This window comes from Acartia tonsa, chromosome 3 (assembly GCF_053477335.1).
Source record: "Acartia tonsa isolate MP-2025a chromosome 3, ASM5347733v1, whole genome shotgun sequence".
NCBI lineage: Eukaryota > Metazoa > Arthropoda > Copepoda > Calanoida > Acartiidae > Acartia > Acartia tonsa.
In genome coordinates, this window is record NC_137262.1 from 27,236,802 (window position 1) to 27,255,845 (window position 19,044).

The window sequence follows — 19,044 nt, forward strand, 5'->3', positions numbered from 1 at the left end:
ATATATTGACAACATAGTAGAGGGAAAGAAAAAGGGAAGGGGGAAAGAAACCCCCTAGAAAAGATATGGAATATAATAGGGTATTTCCTGACGTCAATATAATAGGTAGGCCAAAAGCAGTTACATCCCCATTTTGCCAGGGCACTATAGACAGACAGCTACGAAAAATTCCATCATTTTTTTCTGCCACTCTACTTAAGGATTTTGTCATCCTTGATGTGTTCTTAATGATTTTTATTTGTCTGTAAATGTAACGATGATATTTAAGGAATTATTATGTTAATGCTAATATATTTGGATAAAAATAAAGTTATTTGTGATTGTAGTGCTGTACATTAGCGTGGTAGTCATAATAAATATATACAATACATACAGAAATCACTTAGAATAAGACAAAATAACAAATCAGCAAAAAGAGTTTTTGTTATAAATTTTCAGAACAACATAATACTACAAAATTACAATAATTGTATATGGTTAAAATGTCTTAATTTCAAAAAAATCCTTAAAAGTATCAATATCTTGGCTATAAGTTGGAAATAATATAAAAAAAAAAATCAACTATAAATTCATTAATCCAGTACATTTTTGTAGAGTAATGAAACTAACCCCTTTCCCCTTGAAAAATAAACAAAAACCCCTTAGTAAGGGTTCTTGTATATCTCACAAGATGAAGGTGTTCTAAATTCACAATTGTTGCCTTGTTAAATTAGATCAGTCTTATCATTATTAAATCAAATAATTACATTATGGTTAGCACAGAATTCCTCATGCAGAGAAAATAAAGCAAGCATTATCTAAAATATTAAATATGGGTTTATCATAGTTAGGTAAGGTAAAGTCCCCTTAAGCATTGTTGCAGTAGGTATAAGGAATCCCACATGGATATAATAAGGAAACTATACTTTACAATACATCAAGTACATACATAATAGCAAATAATCACATTTAGCCTAGCTGCCAACGAATTCAGAAAAATACGTTTATTTGTAATGATAAATAGAAAGACGAGTTACATATATAGACTCAATAAGATCACAAAGAAAATTAAGAAATATAGTTACTTATTGTATTTAATAGTGTTAAAAATTAAATTTCAACTAAGCAATCAATAAATAAAGAAGCTCTTTTTTAGATAAGATTGCATATTAAAACCATGGGGGAATGCATGGAAAAGAATAAATGTCTTAAAAATTAAGCTTTAAGCATATCAAAGTATGTTAAACATTTTATCAAAACTAATGTGTAGGTTACAGGCAAAGACAATTGAGGTTAAAATAATATTCCCCTTAATGTTTTAAAGTCCAACAATAAGATTTGTATCATTTTGATTTGGGGAAAATTTATTTTTCTATGCACCTCTCCCTGCATACCTGGACAAATGATTTGTTTAAAATGCTTAAATATTAGGGTGTTTCCATTTATTATTTTTTTCTCTCTAAAAACTCCTCTCTGAAATCTGAGTATGAACTTTGTTGCAAATGGAAAGAATTCTTAAGAAAAATTAGAATGTAGCACATTTGGATATATAAAAACTTAAATAAATTAAACCCACTAGAAAAATTAGCAAAAATACAAATGTCAAAAAAAAATTTAAATCTTCCTCCAAAAGAAAAAGGAATCATAGTAAAGTCTGTAAGTTTTTATATCTTCGATCATAAATTTGGCCACAACTCTTTCAAAAATGCTTTTAAAACAGACCTTTTTTGACCTAAGTTAATGACCAAATACATGATCGAACATATAATAATTTACAGATTTTACATAGTTAGTGCACAAATTATTTTTCAGCCAATTTGAATGTGGATATGCTGTATTTCTTTGCATATGCTGCTACATGACTCTTTTCTAACACATGTAGGCAAACATACACTAATAACTTGTTACAGCAGAGCTAGTAAATTTCATATTATCTGTGAGCATTAACAATTTTTAATGTTTGATGTAGATTTGATTATAGATGAAATGGAACATTGTTTTAACAATTGTACAGTTCAATATTGAAAGTGAAGCCATACCAAAACCTCCTCATGTACTTTCATCCTGCACAAAACTTAAAACTATTTACCATAACATCTAGTGTTTGCTTTGATTACTTCTCACATTTAAGATTTGATTAACTTCCATTTTTAAACTTTCCAATTCTTGATGTAATGTCTTTAATTTGTTTTTTAACTTCTTATTCCTTTCTGCTAATTCTTTTCTTTCTTTTATCATCAAATCTTTTTTGTATCTCCTAGAACAAAAAGGTTTTATATTTAAATGGTTTATATCAAATTCCAATTGCTAAAAATAATTAATTTTATGTGGAAACCATCTCCACATAATTTATTAAGATATTTATGAAATCTATGGACAATTACTTACTGCTTTTCTCGGTAAGCTTTGCAATAGTCCCTATTCAGCTGCTGTTTAGTCTTTTCAGATGATTTATCACTTATTGATATGACAGGTTTTTCTCTAGATATGAATTCCAAGAAATGCCGTTTATTTCTTCCATTTACAGTTTTCCTATATTCTGTTTTATCCACATAATAAGCATCAGTTGAATTGGTTCCTAAGTAAACTATTTCTCTATCAAAGCTTTTTGAAGAAGAATTATGTTTAATCTGATTAGATCTGGGTAATACAATCAATGATCCTTTGAAGTCTGAATTATTGATTCTAGATTTGTTTCCAAAATTTGGAACTCTCAAGTTAGTTGTTGGTGAGATATGATCAGAACTTTGAGATATATCATGCAAACTCTCATCATTAGAACTAATATTTGCTGTATGAATGTCAAAACGATCTTCATTGTTATCTGATTTGGAATTTCCAAAAGAATAATCAAGACATTCATTTTTGAAAGTTGAATCTCTCTTGTTAGTGAAAATCTTGCATGGTTGAATACTTTCATTCAAATTACTGTATTCATTGTGTTCTTTTTCAATATTATTTGAAGTTATTTCATTTCCTTGGTTATTTTCAGCATCATTTAAAGTTGAGTTTGGTAATTGTTTGTTCCTGGAAAGATCACCAGTTTCATCCATTTCAGTGCTATCATAATCCTCTTTCAGACTCATACAACTTTTATGTCTTGCCAGCACTATATTTGAAGTACCATATTGATTTGGTTGCACATTCCTTAACAAAGATAATATTTTATAAACATTAAAATCTGACTAACAAGAACTAGAATAGAAAGCTTGCTTCTTCTTTTTCTTGTAGTTATCAAATCCCATTTATCCACTACATCATCAAAATTGGCCAGATAAGGAATTTGACTACTTCCAATTGGTTGGTCCAGTGGTTGCTGACATGATGGCAACTAAAGATGTGATTAGTTGAGTGAGCTGCAGGAGAGATAGGGCAAGTGCCTCCTATCATACAATACTAGAAACCCTACTGAATAATGTGTTAAGTAAATATATTGTTCCATTGGAATTCAGTCCACACGGGATTCAACCCACGGAATTCAGCCCAGCGGGATTTAACCCAATGGTATTCAGCCCACACGGGATTCGACCCACATGGGACTCAACCCATGGAATTCAGTCCATACGGGACTCAACCCACGGAATTCAGTCCATATGGGACTCAACCCACGGAATTCATTCCATACGGGACTCCACCCATGGAATTCAGTCCATACGGGACTCAACCCACAGAATTCAGTCCATACGGGACTCAACCCATGGAATTCAGTCCACACAGGATTCAACCCATTAAATATCTAAAATTACCAGTTTTCAAAAATATCTTTTTTAAATTTGAGAACTAAATTTTTTGAAAATTAAAAAAAAAGTTTATTTAAATTTTTTTACTGTAGAAATTATTTTATAAAATATGCTTTATAAAAAAATTTGAGAAAAAAAGAATTATTTTCTAAAAATTTATTTCTCAAATTAGAAAAAAAATTTTTGTTTTTAAAGCTGAGAATTCAGTCCACATGGAATTCAACCCAATATATATATAAAATTCTCAGTTTTAAAAACAAATAATTTTTTTTTCAAATTTAAGAAACAAATTTTTTAAAAATAATTCTTTTTTCTCAAATTTTTTTATAAAACATATTTTATGAAATAATTTCTACAATAAAAAAATTTACATAAACTTTTTTCAAAACTTTTTAAAAAAAAATTTCTAAAAATTTTGTTCTCAAATTTAAAAAAAAAATATTTTTTTTCAAACTGGTAATTTTACATATATAATGGGTTGAATCCCGTGTGGACTGAATTCCGTGGGTTGAGTCCCATATGGACTGAATTCCATGGGTTGAGTCCTGTATGGACTGAATTCCATGGGTTGAGTCCCGTAAGGACTGAATTCTGTGGGTTGAGTCCCGTATGGACTGAATACCGTGGGTTGAATCCCGTGTGGGCTGAATACCGTGGGTTGAATCCCGTGTGGGCTGAATACCGTTGGGCTGAATCCCGCTGGGCTGAATTCCGTGGGTTGAATCCCATGTGGGCTGAATTCCAATGGAACCGTTACCAAAATACTAAAATATCCTATAGTAGTACTTCCTTATGTAAAATAAAGGTGTTTAAGTCAATTTCAGGTTTCAGGTATGATCCCCCAGGTCCTGATCCTCCAGGTCTCCAGATATCTTTAAAAAGGCTCCTGTGACCGCCATTGTACTAAGATACTTCAAATTTTAAACTTAAAGGGAGTGTGAATGTAAACATTTTTATCTGATTAACAAATCTCAACATTTTCTAAGCACCTTTTACTATACTGATCAACCAAAAATGTCCTATTAACAAAAATATCGATTATTTATGCCTTGATTTTGCAGAGGTAAAAATGGAAAAACAAAAAAAATCTAAATGTTTTTGTTTATTAAGGTATTTCTATGGATATTAAACTTGTAATATATAGTTAAAACAATTTACTAACTGTTAATGATTCATTTTATGAGATAAAATTGCCAATTCATGTTTTAATAACATAGTAATTAGGAAATAAAGATCTATTTCAAATTCGTGTTATTGACAAAAAAGACCTCACTGTCTACAAAGGGTTGAATCTCAGAGGTTATATAAAATGATAATATCCTTTTTTATTGTGTCAAACAATAAATAACCCACTTAGAATATTTAAATTAAAGTTTTATCCGACTGTTTAAAAAAATTATTGCACATTTATTATTTTAAAATTTGTAATCAAAAGTGGGCAAGAGATGGGCCAGCTGAAGGTACTTGGTTCCTAATAAATAAACCTGTTTTAGCTATGTTATTGTATTTGATATGAAATAAAAAATGTTGCTTATTTTATCAATTTCTAAGTAACTATACATTGATTAAGAAGCAAGTATTATGTTAAAAGTAAGCTTAACTGTTAGGAAACATAGAGAACTATGTCAAAAAGTTTAGTTTTATATATAGACGGAGAAAAAGACAATTAATTACATATCTATATACTCTGGAAAAATTTCCTCCAATCTTGGATTTAGTAAAAAACAACGGAAAAGGCTGTTTTATAAGGTAACAAGAGCCTGTTTTGCCCTATCTTTGAGATTATATGGATTATAATTTCTTTTATAAGCAATGGAAATCTTTCAAAATTTTCAATGTAGATAAAATGTAATTTTGAAATGCCTGAAATTTTTTTGTTATTGAAGCTGAAGGCTTCAAATTTTGGTGTATTGGGTCTACTTGTGGCAGTCTTTCAGCAGTTAAAGTGTTGTATTACTTGCAGGGTTCCTTTAAGGTTTGATAATCTAATGAGAAATTTTATCGTTCACAGTCCCTTTAAGCTTTCCTAATATGTCTTCATGACATATTAAATTTCATAAAAATCTGCAGCTGTTTATCTGCCAACCCCAGGCTGAATTGGCTGGCAGCTGCAAAGTACAGCTGTCGCTCCCACAATTTGTATTTTGAGAATTTTTTATATAAAATTTACATAAAAGTAAATATTTTCTGAAAAAATTGTTCTTCTAGCTTTAAAAAAATTAAAAAAAAAATCAACAATCTACATTCAATAGGAGCAGAAAAAAATTCTAAAATATTTAAATGAAAATTAAAGCTTTTTCTCATATTCATTCGAATTCGGTGGAAAGCTGTTTATAATATGATGAAAGAAATAACTATTAAAGGGCGAATATAGGTTTGATATGATATGAGCTTATATGAAAGGTGCCATTTCATACTTTTAGAATATCTATGAAAAATTCAAAAATTCAAAAAAATCCTTAAGTAGATTTTGCAATTTTCTGTTTCAATTGAACATATGATAAATGAGATTGACGACAAACGGTTTATTTTAGCCCTTTACAAGACTTTTTTTTGACTATTTTGCTTAAGTTTGATTGACTATTACAATGGCACGCATCTTAAATGATAATTTAAATGTTTATTATTTTAGATTATATACTCTTTAATTCAATTTTTAAAAAGCGTAGAAATAATTTGCGTAAAAGTGCGCCAATAGTTTTGACTAGGGTAAATAATACGTCTTAAAGTTTATTTTCTGTACATAGATCATTGGTTAATTCTGGAAAATATAAAAACCCTCAAGTACGCAATTTTAACACACACACACACAAACCTTAAAAAAACAGGGATTTGAAATCATTCTTCCTCCAAGAAAATTTTATCGATTATTTTTTTTTACTTTTTACATTATTTGATGTTTTTTTAAACTTTTAAATATTTTACTTTATATAATTTGTATGAAGGTAGAAGATGGGTATATTTACCCCTGATTAATTGGTTTCCACGTTATTACGACTATCCTTTAACGAAAGCTTTTTAATTCAACCTTGCTACGAAGCCTTGTGTGATGCTACTGTGTTTGAGTTCTTAGGGAACCACACTAATTACATAATATTATCTTGAGTTAGACAGGTTTTAAGCTATAAACAGACTTATACAATTAGATATGTCAATATCTTTAAGTTATTTATTTACTAAGTATATTTGCGATTACTTTTATTTAATGAAATCTTCCAATTTTTAACATGTACAAAACGGCCTGCTTAATTGCTTCAAGATCCATGTCAGATCTATATAGGAAATAAATGTCTATAAACAAGCTCAAGTTTTCCAAGGAATATATGATTAAAACTCATAGTGCTCCAATAATCCATAATAAACTCTCATTGCCCAGAACGATAAGACCCATTATTTTACTTTATTAAAAATAAATTCATTTTTTTCATTTCATGTTGCTATCTACCTTATATTGATGTATTTATTTTCTAATCATAAAAAAGAAAATTTAAATTTATAATATGATAAATTTAAGAAAACTATGTTTTAAAAGAATTCGATTGTGGCGACATTTTGTGTGTTCAAATATTAAACTAAAATTGTAATCATCATCATTAACCCTTTGGTGATGGTAATGTAAAGAAAAAAATATAATCAAAAAAAATCTTTTAAAAATCATTTAAATTATTAAATATTTACTTTCTTTTAGATAGTAATGCCGGGTGAGGAAAATAGATTTATTGAGAAATAGATATGCATATAGAAAACTAGCCAATAGGGAGATAATTATATCGAGCCAACTGTAGTAATCTATATAATGGCACCTTTGAAATAAGCTCATATTATATCAAACCTATATTCGCCCTTTAATTCATCTACAAACACAAATATTCCTTAGAACGATACAGTTACCCACAACTTTTTTTTTATTTTGATTAAAATATCATAGATCTGCTTTAAAGCAGTCAAACTTTTATGGATGTTATACACATAAAAATGATCCATTATGAACAGAGGTCTAACTTTATTAGCAGCAGAGTAAAACTCATTGTCCCCATAGTATTACTGATTGAAGGAACTACTGACTGAAGGAAAGGTAAAGTGAATTATAGAGTATCTTTTACTAAAGCTTTAATAATCATCATTAAAATTTACATAAAAGAGAAAAAAGTATTTTTGTTATTAGTTTAAGAATTTTCCTTACCTTGTAGGGATGGATTTTGATATTGTTTTGATCAGAGAATATCTTTCATCATTTTTTATATCCTAAATAATGTATAAAATACAGTGCATAAATTTAGTTGGATCTTGTTTATAAAATAACAATAAATCTAAAAAATGGCAAATTTAGAGAGATTTTGATACATATAAAAAAGGCAAACAATGTTAAACATAGAGTAATCACTCATTATTAACAATGAAAATATTTGATCTTAGACAAATTAAAGGGACTGTGAACATAAAATTTTCTCATCATATTATCAATTCTTGACATTTTCTAAGCCCCTTTCACTATACTGATCAACCAAAATCGTCCTATTAACAAAAATATCCAGGTTTTATGCCTTGATTTTATGGCAATTCATTAGGGAAAAATGGAAAAACAGGGAAAATCTGAACGTTTTTATATATTAAAATGTTTCAAGGGATATTGAACTTGTCATATTTAGTTTCAACAATTTACTTACTGTTAAGAATTTATTTTATGATATAAAACTGCCAATTCACATTTGAATAATGTAGTAATTAGTAGTGATGAGAATCCGGATCCGGAATCCGCCCAATTTTGGAATCCGAATCCGTATCCGGAATCCGTTTTTTATAGCGGATTCCAGATTCTAAATTGGTAGGCTAAAATTACCGTCTTGAGTTTTTTCTTACAACTCCCTCTATTTGAAGGCAAAGATCACCCCCCCCCCCCCAAACACACCACCTTCCCCCCCCACCCCCCATTTCTTCCCACATAAACCACGAAGTTGATATACTAGTTGATAACACAGAGCTCTCATTGTCAGGCCAGTGATCACGTGATGAGCTATTCAATTTCTACATAACAAATTTTAATAATTACTAATGCTAATGTGATGTAAATGTTTTAGTTATGCTGGAAGTCAACACTTTAAACAAATCAAGGCTTCAACCAAGTAACATAGTGATAAATTAACAAAAATAGCTATCCCTCTGTGACGGACGGCCTTTTAAAATACTGCTAGAATCCGGAATCCGAATCCGGAATCCGCCAAAAATAAGAATCCATCACTTTTTTTGACAGATTCCTTCAGAATCCGGAATCCGAATCCAGCCCAAAAATTCGACGGATTCCCATCCCTAGTAATTAGGTAATAAAGATTTATTTTAAATTTGTATTATTGACAAAAAAGTACCTCACTGTCTACAAAGGGTTGAATCTCAGATGTTATTTTAAAGGGCGAATATAGGTTCGATATGATATGTGCTTATATCAAAGGTGCAATTCCATAGATTATAAATAACTTAAAAATATTGACATATTCAATTGTATAAGTCTGTTTATAGCTTAAAACCCGTCAATCTCGAAGAAAATATTTTGTAATTAGTGTGGTTCCCTAAGAACTCAAACACCCTAGCATCACACAAGGCTTCGTGGCAAGGTTGAATTAACCAAGACACTTTGGTTAAGTGTGACTTCCGAATTTGCGGGAAGTTCTAGAGATCTTAGTTTGACGGACAAAAACCCCCAATACCAGGAACCATCAAGTTTCAACAGCAGGTTTGAGCATAGATTTATTGATACAAACTATTTCAAAGTCCTGAAATTACAAAATCAATTAATACAAAATTCCAGTTTTTATAACCACGTAATATTATTTGCTTTTTAAAAATCTTTTTTTTTCTACGGTTAAGAATCTTTGGGTACTTTGGCTTTAAAGGAAAATTATTTGGTTTGATAGATCATTGTTAAATGCAAAAATAAAGGCACATAAAAATTACTAAAACATAATAATTGAATCATAATAAAGTTTCATGTGTAGCTGGCTAAAGCCTTTAAACTTAATAAATCCGTCCTATACGCCATTCAATTTAAATAAAACGAAGAAATTCTACCTGAAGTTCTTATGGTTAAAGCCCCTGGTATACTAGGGTTGTTCACGCACTATGAGACCAATGACAGGCCCTACTTTATTCTCCGAAATCTTCATCCACTCACATATCATTCAAAAGTAAAGAACCTGGAGACATCAAAACATAAACAACATTCCATGCCGCGTCTCTTTAGGAAAGGAAAGTCAAACAAAGACGACATTTGCGCTGAATTGGAATTGTGGATAAGGAAATTAATTTCGATCTTGATAAACACAAAGCTTCCTCGAAAAGAGGTTAAGACAAAAAAGCTTTCTTTAAATGATAGTCGTAATAAAGTGGAAACCAATTAATCAGGGGTAAATATACCCTCCTTCTACCTTCATAAAGTAAATTATTTAAAAGTTAAAAAAAAACATCAAATAATGTAAAAAGTAAAAAAAAATAATCGATTAAATTTTCTTGGAGGAAGAATGATTTCAAATCCCTGTTTTTTTGTGGCCGTGTGTGTTGAAAATGCGTACACAAGGGTTGTTTATATCATCATGAATTAATCAAAGATCTCTGTACAGAAAATAAACTTTAAGACGTATTATTTACCCTGTCAATACTCCTGACGCCCTTCTACGCAAATTATTTTTATGCTTTTTAAAAAATTAAATAAACTAGTATATAATCTAAAATAATAAACATTTAAATTATCTTTTAAGGTGCATGCCAATGTAATAGTCAATCAAACTTAAGCAAAATAGTCAAAAAAAAGTCTTGTAAAGGGCTAAAATAAACGATTTTGTCGGCAATCTCATTTATTATATGTTCAATTGAAACAGAAAATTGCAAAATCTACTTAAGGATTTTTTTGAATTTTTAAATTTGGCATAGATATTATAAAAGTATGTAATGGCACCTTTGATATAAGCTCATATCATATCAAACCTATATTCGCCCTTTAAATGATAATATCCTTTTTTATTGTGTCGGACAATAAATAACCCACTTAGGAGATTTATATTACACTTTTATCAGACTTCACCTTTATTATCTACAAAGTAATTAAAGGTGGGCAAAAGATGGGCCCACTGAAGTTACTTGGATACTAACAAGAAAACATATTTTTTGCTTTTTTATTGTATTTGATATTAAAAAAAATTTTACTTATTTTATCAATTTCTAAGTAACTATACTTTGGTTTAAAGTAAGGATTATGTTAAAAGTAGGCTTAACTGTTGGGAAAAACAGAGAACCATGTCAAAAAGTTTAGTTTTTGCTAAAGAAGGAAAAAAAGACAATTAACTGCACATTTATATACTCCGAATTTTTTTTCCCTAATCTTGGACATAGTAAAAATTGGCAGAAATAGCTGTTTTGTAAGGAAATGAGAGCCCATTTTGCCCTATCTTTGAGATTATATGAATGAGATGATGTTAAGGTTTGATAACCTGATAAGAATTTTTTTTGTTCACAGTCCCTTTAACATAAAAAATTAATATTTCCTCTAAAGCATAATGAACAGACAGGTAAAGTGTGATATTGAGTAAACAGATAGAGAATATCTGAGAACTGTCTATGATTTAAGCTGATATAATTGGTCTCTCAGATCATAACTAAAAGGTTTTTGGCTGGTTTGTTATTGGTTAAAGAAATCAACAGAAGTTTCCAACTGTATATTTATTAGAAAAGGAAATCTTTAAACATAAAATCAGCCATCTATCTTTACTATTTGCTGAGAAATAGTAGCTTTCAATCAGACAAATTGTAAAATTTTTGTAATTATAGAGTAACTTAGCTGCTGTAATTTTGATTGATAAAATCATTAAATGATACCAAAGATATAGCTGAAGAAGTTGGAGGATAGCCAATTTTCTGTTTTTGAAACATCTCATGTTTATAGCACTCAAATGATGTAGTCATCATTGATAATATATTGAAATTCTGAAATTTTCATTAATTAGTAAGAATTAAATTCTTCATTAAATATTTTTAATTTAAATTATATTAACAATATAACAAGGATGACAACATCCATAAGTAGCGCAGCACAAAAAATTGTGGATGGGAATATGTACAAGTAGATTTAAAGTGTATTTATTAAAATCAAGAATAGATTTCTTGGAGAAAATAAACACAAAACCTTGTTTTATTTTGTATGATAAGGACAGTTAAAGTAAATTACATACTAGATGCTCATAACAATGGGAAAAAATATTTTGATACTGTCATTGCAAAATAGTTTGAAAATCAGACCAAAGATATGGGGAAATATGTAAAACATATAAAAAAAGCCAAAAACCTGCTAAAAGCAGTCTATACACCGTTGTTTCTTTTCTTAATGCACAATGAAATTTAATTTTATTATCAATAACTGAAAAAATTTTAAAAATCAGACAATAAACACCAAAAATATGGGGAAAATGTGGAAAATATTAAAATAGCCAAGAATATGCAATAGGGCAGTCTGACCGTCATTGTTGTTTTCTTCAAACAACAGGAAATTTAATTTTGATATCTTTAACTGGAAAAATTTTGAAAATTGGACCATAAACACCAAAGATATGGGGGAAAATGTGGAAAATATAAAAATAGCCTAAAACCTGCTAAAAAGCAGTCCGACCGCCATTGTTGTTTTATATTTAACTAGCGGCTACGCCCCTAGAGGCCTCTAGTGACCTTTAAATGTTTTTTTTTGTTTTAAATTAAATAACTTGTCTATGTTTTCAATTGTTAAATTCATGCGTCTACGCAGCGCGACTAAGTAGCGCGACTATGCTAGCGACACTATGCGGCGGAATATTTATTATTTTTGATTTTATTGTGATTTCTCTTGGGAGGGTGGTGGTACCCTCCGCCAAAATAGTTATAAACCTTCCCGGGACCTATGAGAAGCTACCCTGTTACATAGAACCCGATCGGTTCAGCAGTTAGCGAGATCCTTCGGTACAGACACACAGATACACAGACAGACATCCTGTTACTTTAGTATAAGGATTGTACTCTTTAATGTTGGCAGTGTTGTCAAGAAGTTTCAGCATTCTATCTTTTATAGGAGCTGAGTAAATCAAGTTTCCCCTATAGCATTACAGACTGACGGACGGACAGATGGACTGACAGACAGACAAAGTGAATTATAGAGTAGCTTTGCTACTAAAAAGGATAGTTATGTATAACATGCATAAGTTTGCAATGAAAGTTATTCATTCCAGACAAACAAACAGATGGACAACAAATCATATCTATGAAAGATAATCTCCAAAATTAACACATTTTATAGGCTGTTAATGGCCAAATGGTGAACTTATAAATTAGAACCTACAAATGAAGGCCTACACAAAATTGATATATCAATTACTCAATAAGGCACATTTTTTTCATACCTTTCTTAGACTTGAAACTTAGAAGCTAGCAGTTCAAACAGTAACTAAAACTATAAAATGTGAAACACCCTAATTTAAAGTGTGTTGTTTTCAGGAAAGAAAGGATCCAAATTAATGAAAATTTAAAACCATGGTAAGTAAAAGATGGAGTAAATTCAAATATCCCTAACTGGGTTAACACAATGTTATTGCAGAAGTAACTGAAATTCTAAATATTCAAATTAGCTAGAACATAAACAAGATTGCACTCACCATTGAAATGATAAGCACATCAATATGGTTGCTTACACCAAACGTTTATGAGATTGTAAGATATTTAGATTACTACTTAGTTTTTAAATTGTTTGTAGTTACTATTAAATTTTGTATATTACCAATAATGTAATTTGTATAAGGAAATATTTTGAATTCAACTCCTTATTTGGAGAGGTATGATTCAATACTAAAATTTAAAAGTTGTATCTGTTATCATATAATTTTTCATGAAATAATGATTATAATAAAATTTCATAAGAATATTTAATCCTATGGCAGCTATTTTTAATCAATTTGTTTAAGTGTACAGCATGACCTCTAAACAACTAGTTCTTGGGGTTTACAGCATAGGTAACTGTTCTCTATGCAATTTTACACCAGAAATGAAGAAAAACTTGAATTTCAAGAATGTATTAACGGACATTTAAAAGTTTAAAAGAGTTCTTGAGGAAAAGAATTTATTTGTTTCTCATAATTTTTTGATGGATATACAGGGTCATTCAAGAGAAATGATTTTTTTTAAAACTTAATTATGCATAGAAAATAAAACAATTATGTAAAATCCTTTATATATTTGGAAAACATATTATGAGACATTTATGTTTCAAATATTTGAAAATGATTATTTCAACAAATTATGTCCTAAAAACCGGTTTTTCCAAAGGCCTTTTTTTTGAAGATTTATTGATTCAAAGGTTGTAAAAAAATGTGCACCTTTTTAAAATTCAAATTGCGCAGCTTGTGTTAGTAGTAGAAAAATGTTATGCATATCGTTAGAATCGTCATAAGCTCTATTTTTTTTAACATATGAAAACCTTTCCAGCGCTACGCATGGTATAGGAGCTACGAGGTAAAAAGTTCCAATTTCTTTAAACTTTTCAACCATTTTCTCAAATTTTTCAACGTAGCTCCTAAACAATAAAAAGCACAAAAACGGGTCTTATACTTTCAAAAATTAGAGCTTATGACGATTCCAACGATATGCGCAACATTTTTCTACTATTAACACAAGCCAAGCAATTTGAATTTTTAAAAATTTGTGTATTTTTTGCACACCCTTTAAATCAATAAATCTTCGAAAAAAAGGCCTTTGGAAAAACCAGTTTTTAGGATATAATTTGTTGAAATAATCATTTTCAAATATTTGAAACATAAATGTCTCATAATAGGTTTTCCAAATATATAAAGGATTTTACATAATTGTTTTATTTTCTATGCATAATTAAGTTTTTTAAAAAATCATTTCTCTTGAATGACCCTGTATAATGTCTTCAGGGAGTAAGGGAGGGGACAATGGGCAATTAATTCAATATAAGAGTTATCAAAGAAAGGGCATGAAATCCAGATTAATCCAATAAATTTGGAGAAAATCATAAAGGGATTGTTAATTGAATAATAGATTTCCATAGCATCATGTAAAGTGAAATCACAACTTTTTTTTGATGAAATATATTGATAAAATATATTGAGGTTTTATGGTGTGATTTTTATATTACAAGATTATTGGATTATTGGCTAGCTGCTAGCTGGCTGGGCAAGAATATGACTGCCCCTTTTTATTCTTTTTATTTCCCTTGCCCCTTGCCCCCACCTCCCTTCTCCCCTCTCCCCATCTGCTACATTTAAAACTAACACAATGAGTAGTTATTTCTCTTGCCCCCTTTTACCTTCTCCCTTCTCCCCGTCTGCAATATTCAAAACAAACACAACGAGTAGCGGCATTTCATGCGCTAGTACCCAAACTCAGTCAGAAACTTCTAAATTCTTGCACATTCCCTTTAAGCCAGTACCCAAAGTCTGAGACTCCTAAAAATTGAATATTCGATCCATTGTCCCCTCCCTTACTCCCTGAATGTCTTTCTGCTAAATGAAGAATGATATACAAAGAAAAACAAGTTAAATAAATATTTCATTTTTATTTTACAAAAGAAATATAAATTTTTTAATGACAAAAAATAAGACTGATTTAACCGAATATTTGCCTTCTTTACTCATCCTTTTTCAGGAATAAGTTATAGCCAATAAGCGAAATAAGTCTAAAATAATATTTTATTTTTTTTCAAATTAATTTTCGTGTTGGTATAAGCTGACCTTTATTAACCATAAGGATTAATTATGATAGTTGCTCGGATCACTTTGTGATAGGTCATTCATTTGGTAAGTGGTTTATTATGCTTTGCAAAATAAAATAATCATTTTATTGAAATTTTATTTAGTTGATATTATTTATATTATTAAAGTTATTATTATGAAACAAAAACATTTTCTTGTTATACTTATAATTATTTATTTAGTTGTTATATCTAAAAAAAACAAGTTTTCTTAAAAAGTAAGTAAATATCTTTCAGCTTTCCGCGGATAGTAAAAAAGAAAAATTAAGAGATTATGTTTAGATTTCAGTTGGCCCCAAGGGACCAGAAAAACAGAAATCAATTTAACAATTTTTATTTATTATTAGCGGAAAATTAATTCGATAGGATACATGATTTTCAGTATGGCCAAGAACTGCAGTTCTAATCCAGTGGATATTAATCGGTTTCGAAGCCATACTTTAAATGACTCTATTATAGCTCGCTACTATGCCTATAGCATATGATTGTTTTAAATGTTTCACTTTTGAATGAAATAAGCTTCCTTGCCAAATTTCAACTAAAATTAATCATGTCTCTACTTGCTTTTACTACAGGATTATTATTTCAAAATCTGTCGCAATAGTTGTTTAAATGCATTTATGTATAATGTATATTGCTAAAAATGTTGAAATTGTGTGAGTGTACACTGTATAGTTACACGTCTATTACTCATGTTATTTAGCCCAGGGATAAGGGATGGGAAACGTAAGAAAATATTATTCCAGGCCTATTTTCCAACTAGCCCTAAAAAACTAGTTCCGGGATGACGCAGTAGTTAGATTTGAAAACTATGAACAATAATGAAATAGCTATTATATGAATGCAAAGAAAAAAAGTATAGAATAGAATTCAGGTAGTTGATTCCACCTAGCATAAAATATAATAAAAACTTTTCAAAGAACCAATATGTTAGTGGCTTTAAGTAGAATCCTGTTAAGATGGTCATTACTTCGCCAATCTCCCCCCTCCCCATTTAAAAAAAAAGTTTATTTGAGATGGTTAAATCTGATTTATTTTCAAACTTTTTAAGGAGGGATCTACTTCACCCCAAAATTTGTATATAGAAATAAACACCGCTATAGCCCCCCAGCTATAAATTAAGTAGAACATGGGTAACATTCTATCAACTAATTGTTCCATAGCATACATATAAATTAAGAATTTTTTTTTAAATTTATTCTACGTTAAAAATTAACAGAAAAGTTTAATTAAGTGTGCAATAATTTTTACCAAAATGAATGAAAATTTTTTTTTAACAAAACACAGTACACTTTTATTTACATATTGAACTAGTTTTGTATTTGTAATCATTTAGGTGGGTTATCAATTCCACATGAAATATAACTTTTAAATTGTCTAAAGAAATGAGTTTTTCACATTGTTCTAAAGTATAAAATGTTGAATCCTACTCAGTCTTCAAAAAACGATCTCTCTGTTTATGTTTTGCTTTATGGACATTTATTAATGTGTAGATTTAATAATAAGTTGATGTGATTGAACGTCATATATTGTTGTCATTCTGATAGCAGAAAATTTCCATTGTTGTCATTCTAATAGCAGAAATTTATGTTTGCTTGAATTAATTTAGCCAATAATGAACTGGCGGAAGCGTTTGTTATTAATTAATTGGTTAATGCTAAAAGCAAGTTTCAGGTTATTGGATATTGGCCTACAGCCAATAAGGAACTGGAGGAAATTAGTTGATTTTATAGGCAAAAAAGAAAAGTTGCCCCATCACTTTAAAAAGGAGGCTGAGACCTAATTTTCGGTCAGGTTTCCCATCCCTTATCACTGATTTAGCCCAATTTATATAATATACGTGGATATTATGACAGGGGATCAAGGATAAGGTATAGGAAACCTGGCCATTAATTAGGTCACGGCCTAGATTCAAAAGGGATATTGCAACTTTTACCAATTCCTAAATAAATGTCGTCACTGGCGGACGCTCCCAAGTAACTATTGCTCTAAACCAATCGGCCTGTTTTGTATCAACCAATTGCCAATTGAAGAAAATATTTGAAATGGTCTGCTTGTAAGAAACAAAAATAAAAGGTGTTTTATCACATCAGTTTAATTATCAAATCTGCCCAGAGTTTTACATTATAAAAATAACATACATAAAAAAAAGTAGAGGGATTATTTTTTGGAAAGTGGGTAGCTACGAATTATTAATTTGGTAGTTTATAAATGAAATGTTGTATTTTAAATTTTAAAACTTTATACGGAAATTGATTGAAACACCTAATGTACTATTAAATGCTAAAAAGTACAAAAAACATTATTCTACTAACATGGAAAAAGAAGAATTGATAGAAGGTTACCCAAGTACTTCTTTACTTATTGTACTAAGCAATAAGCAATGATGAAATAATATTTTCAAATAAAATTTTTACTCTTTGATAAAAATGCAAGAGACAAAAAAACATCATAACGTGATTTTAACAAAAGCCATTAATATATAGGTTTATAATTAGTTCTATTATTACTTTAGACTAGCTACCTAAATTTTATTCTATACTTTATCTACACACACACACAGCTATTTCATTAGCGTTGATAAGGAGCTAATGCACCATCCCATAACTGGTTTTTTAGGCCTAGGCTTGAAATAGGCCTGAAATAATATTTCCCTACGTTTCTATCCCTTATCCCTGCAGGGGATATTTTGTCGTCAATTTAGGTTCTTCTTTAGTCCTTATTTATTGGTCAGTTTGTTCGTCCAGTAAGAGGGCAGGGGAGGGGGTTAAGGATATGGATGGAGGGTATCGTTATTTTAAACCATCTGGAAGTATCACTTTATTAGAGTGCATGGAAATCTGGTGCAACATCCATGTAATTATATATCGATTTTTGGCCTGTTTATAGTCTTTATTTTCAAAAGCGTATCTACTCTATAATGATTGTAGATACGCCTTACTTAGAGATTATTTATAGATTTAGGAAATAAATAAATATGTTTAAGTTTAAGTTTTTCTTCGGATAGGCCATGAAAATTAATTTAGCCATGTTAGACTTGTCTGATAAATCTCTAAATCTATCATGAGTAAGCTTGTAACAACTAATATTTAAAAAAAAAGAATTCTTATTATTATACCTTACTCATGGTGTATTATTATTAACATTTAGTACATAATTTGAACTTTTAACCTCAAAGATGTTGAAATTTAGCTTAAAATGTTTATCAGTAGCTTGCTCACGTAAGTATTAGATTTTTAAATGCGTGTCATACAATAAGTATCCTCTTACCTCGCTCACATATTTACACACTCATTCTCTCTCTCTCTCTCTCTTCTTTCTCTCTCTCTCTCTTTCTCTCTTTCTCTCTTTCTTTCTTTCTCTCTCTCTCTCTCTCTCTCTCTCTCTCTCTCTCTCTCTCTCTCTCTCTCTCTCTCTCTCTCTCTCTCTCTCTCTCTCTCTCTATTTCTCAATCTGTAGGTATAATATATGTTATTTCCTATATATCCTCTTACCTCGCTCACATATTTACACACTCATTCTCTCTCTCTCTCTCTCTTTCTTTCTCTT

General features: G+C 29.8%; 2 protein-coding genes across 2 annotated transcripts in view; one reads left to right on the plus strand and one right to left on the minus strand.

Annotated features, from left to right (window-relative positions):
- The window catches only part of RpS2 (ribosomal protein S2), a 50,402-nt gene that overhangs the window by 8,374 nt on the left and 22,984 nt on the right, over window positions 1-19,044 (plus strand). The gene's annotated exons all lie outside the window — the stretch shown is intronic.
- LOC145313783 (uncharacterized) lies at window positions 292-11,840 on the minus strand. Its single transcript, XM_080153397.1, has 4 exons — window positions 11,583-11,840; window positions 7,903-7,964; window positions 2,368-3,126; window positions 292-2,236 (listed from the first exon to the last, which is right to left on the minus strand). The coding sequence occupies exons 1-4, from the start codon at window positions 11,670-11,672 to the stop codon at window positions 2,077-2,079; spliced, it is 1,071 nt and encodes a 356-aa protein (XP_080009523.1). The 5' UTR covers window positions 11,673-11,840; the 3' UTR covers window positions 292-2,076.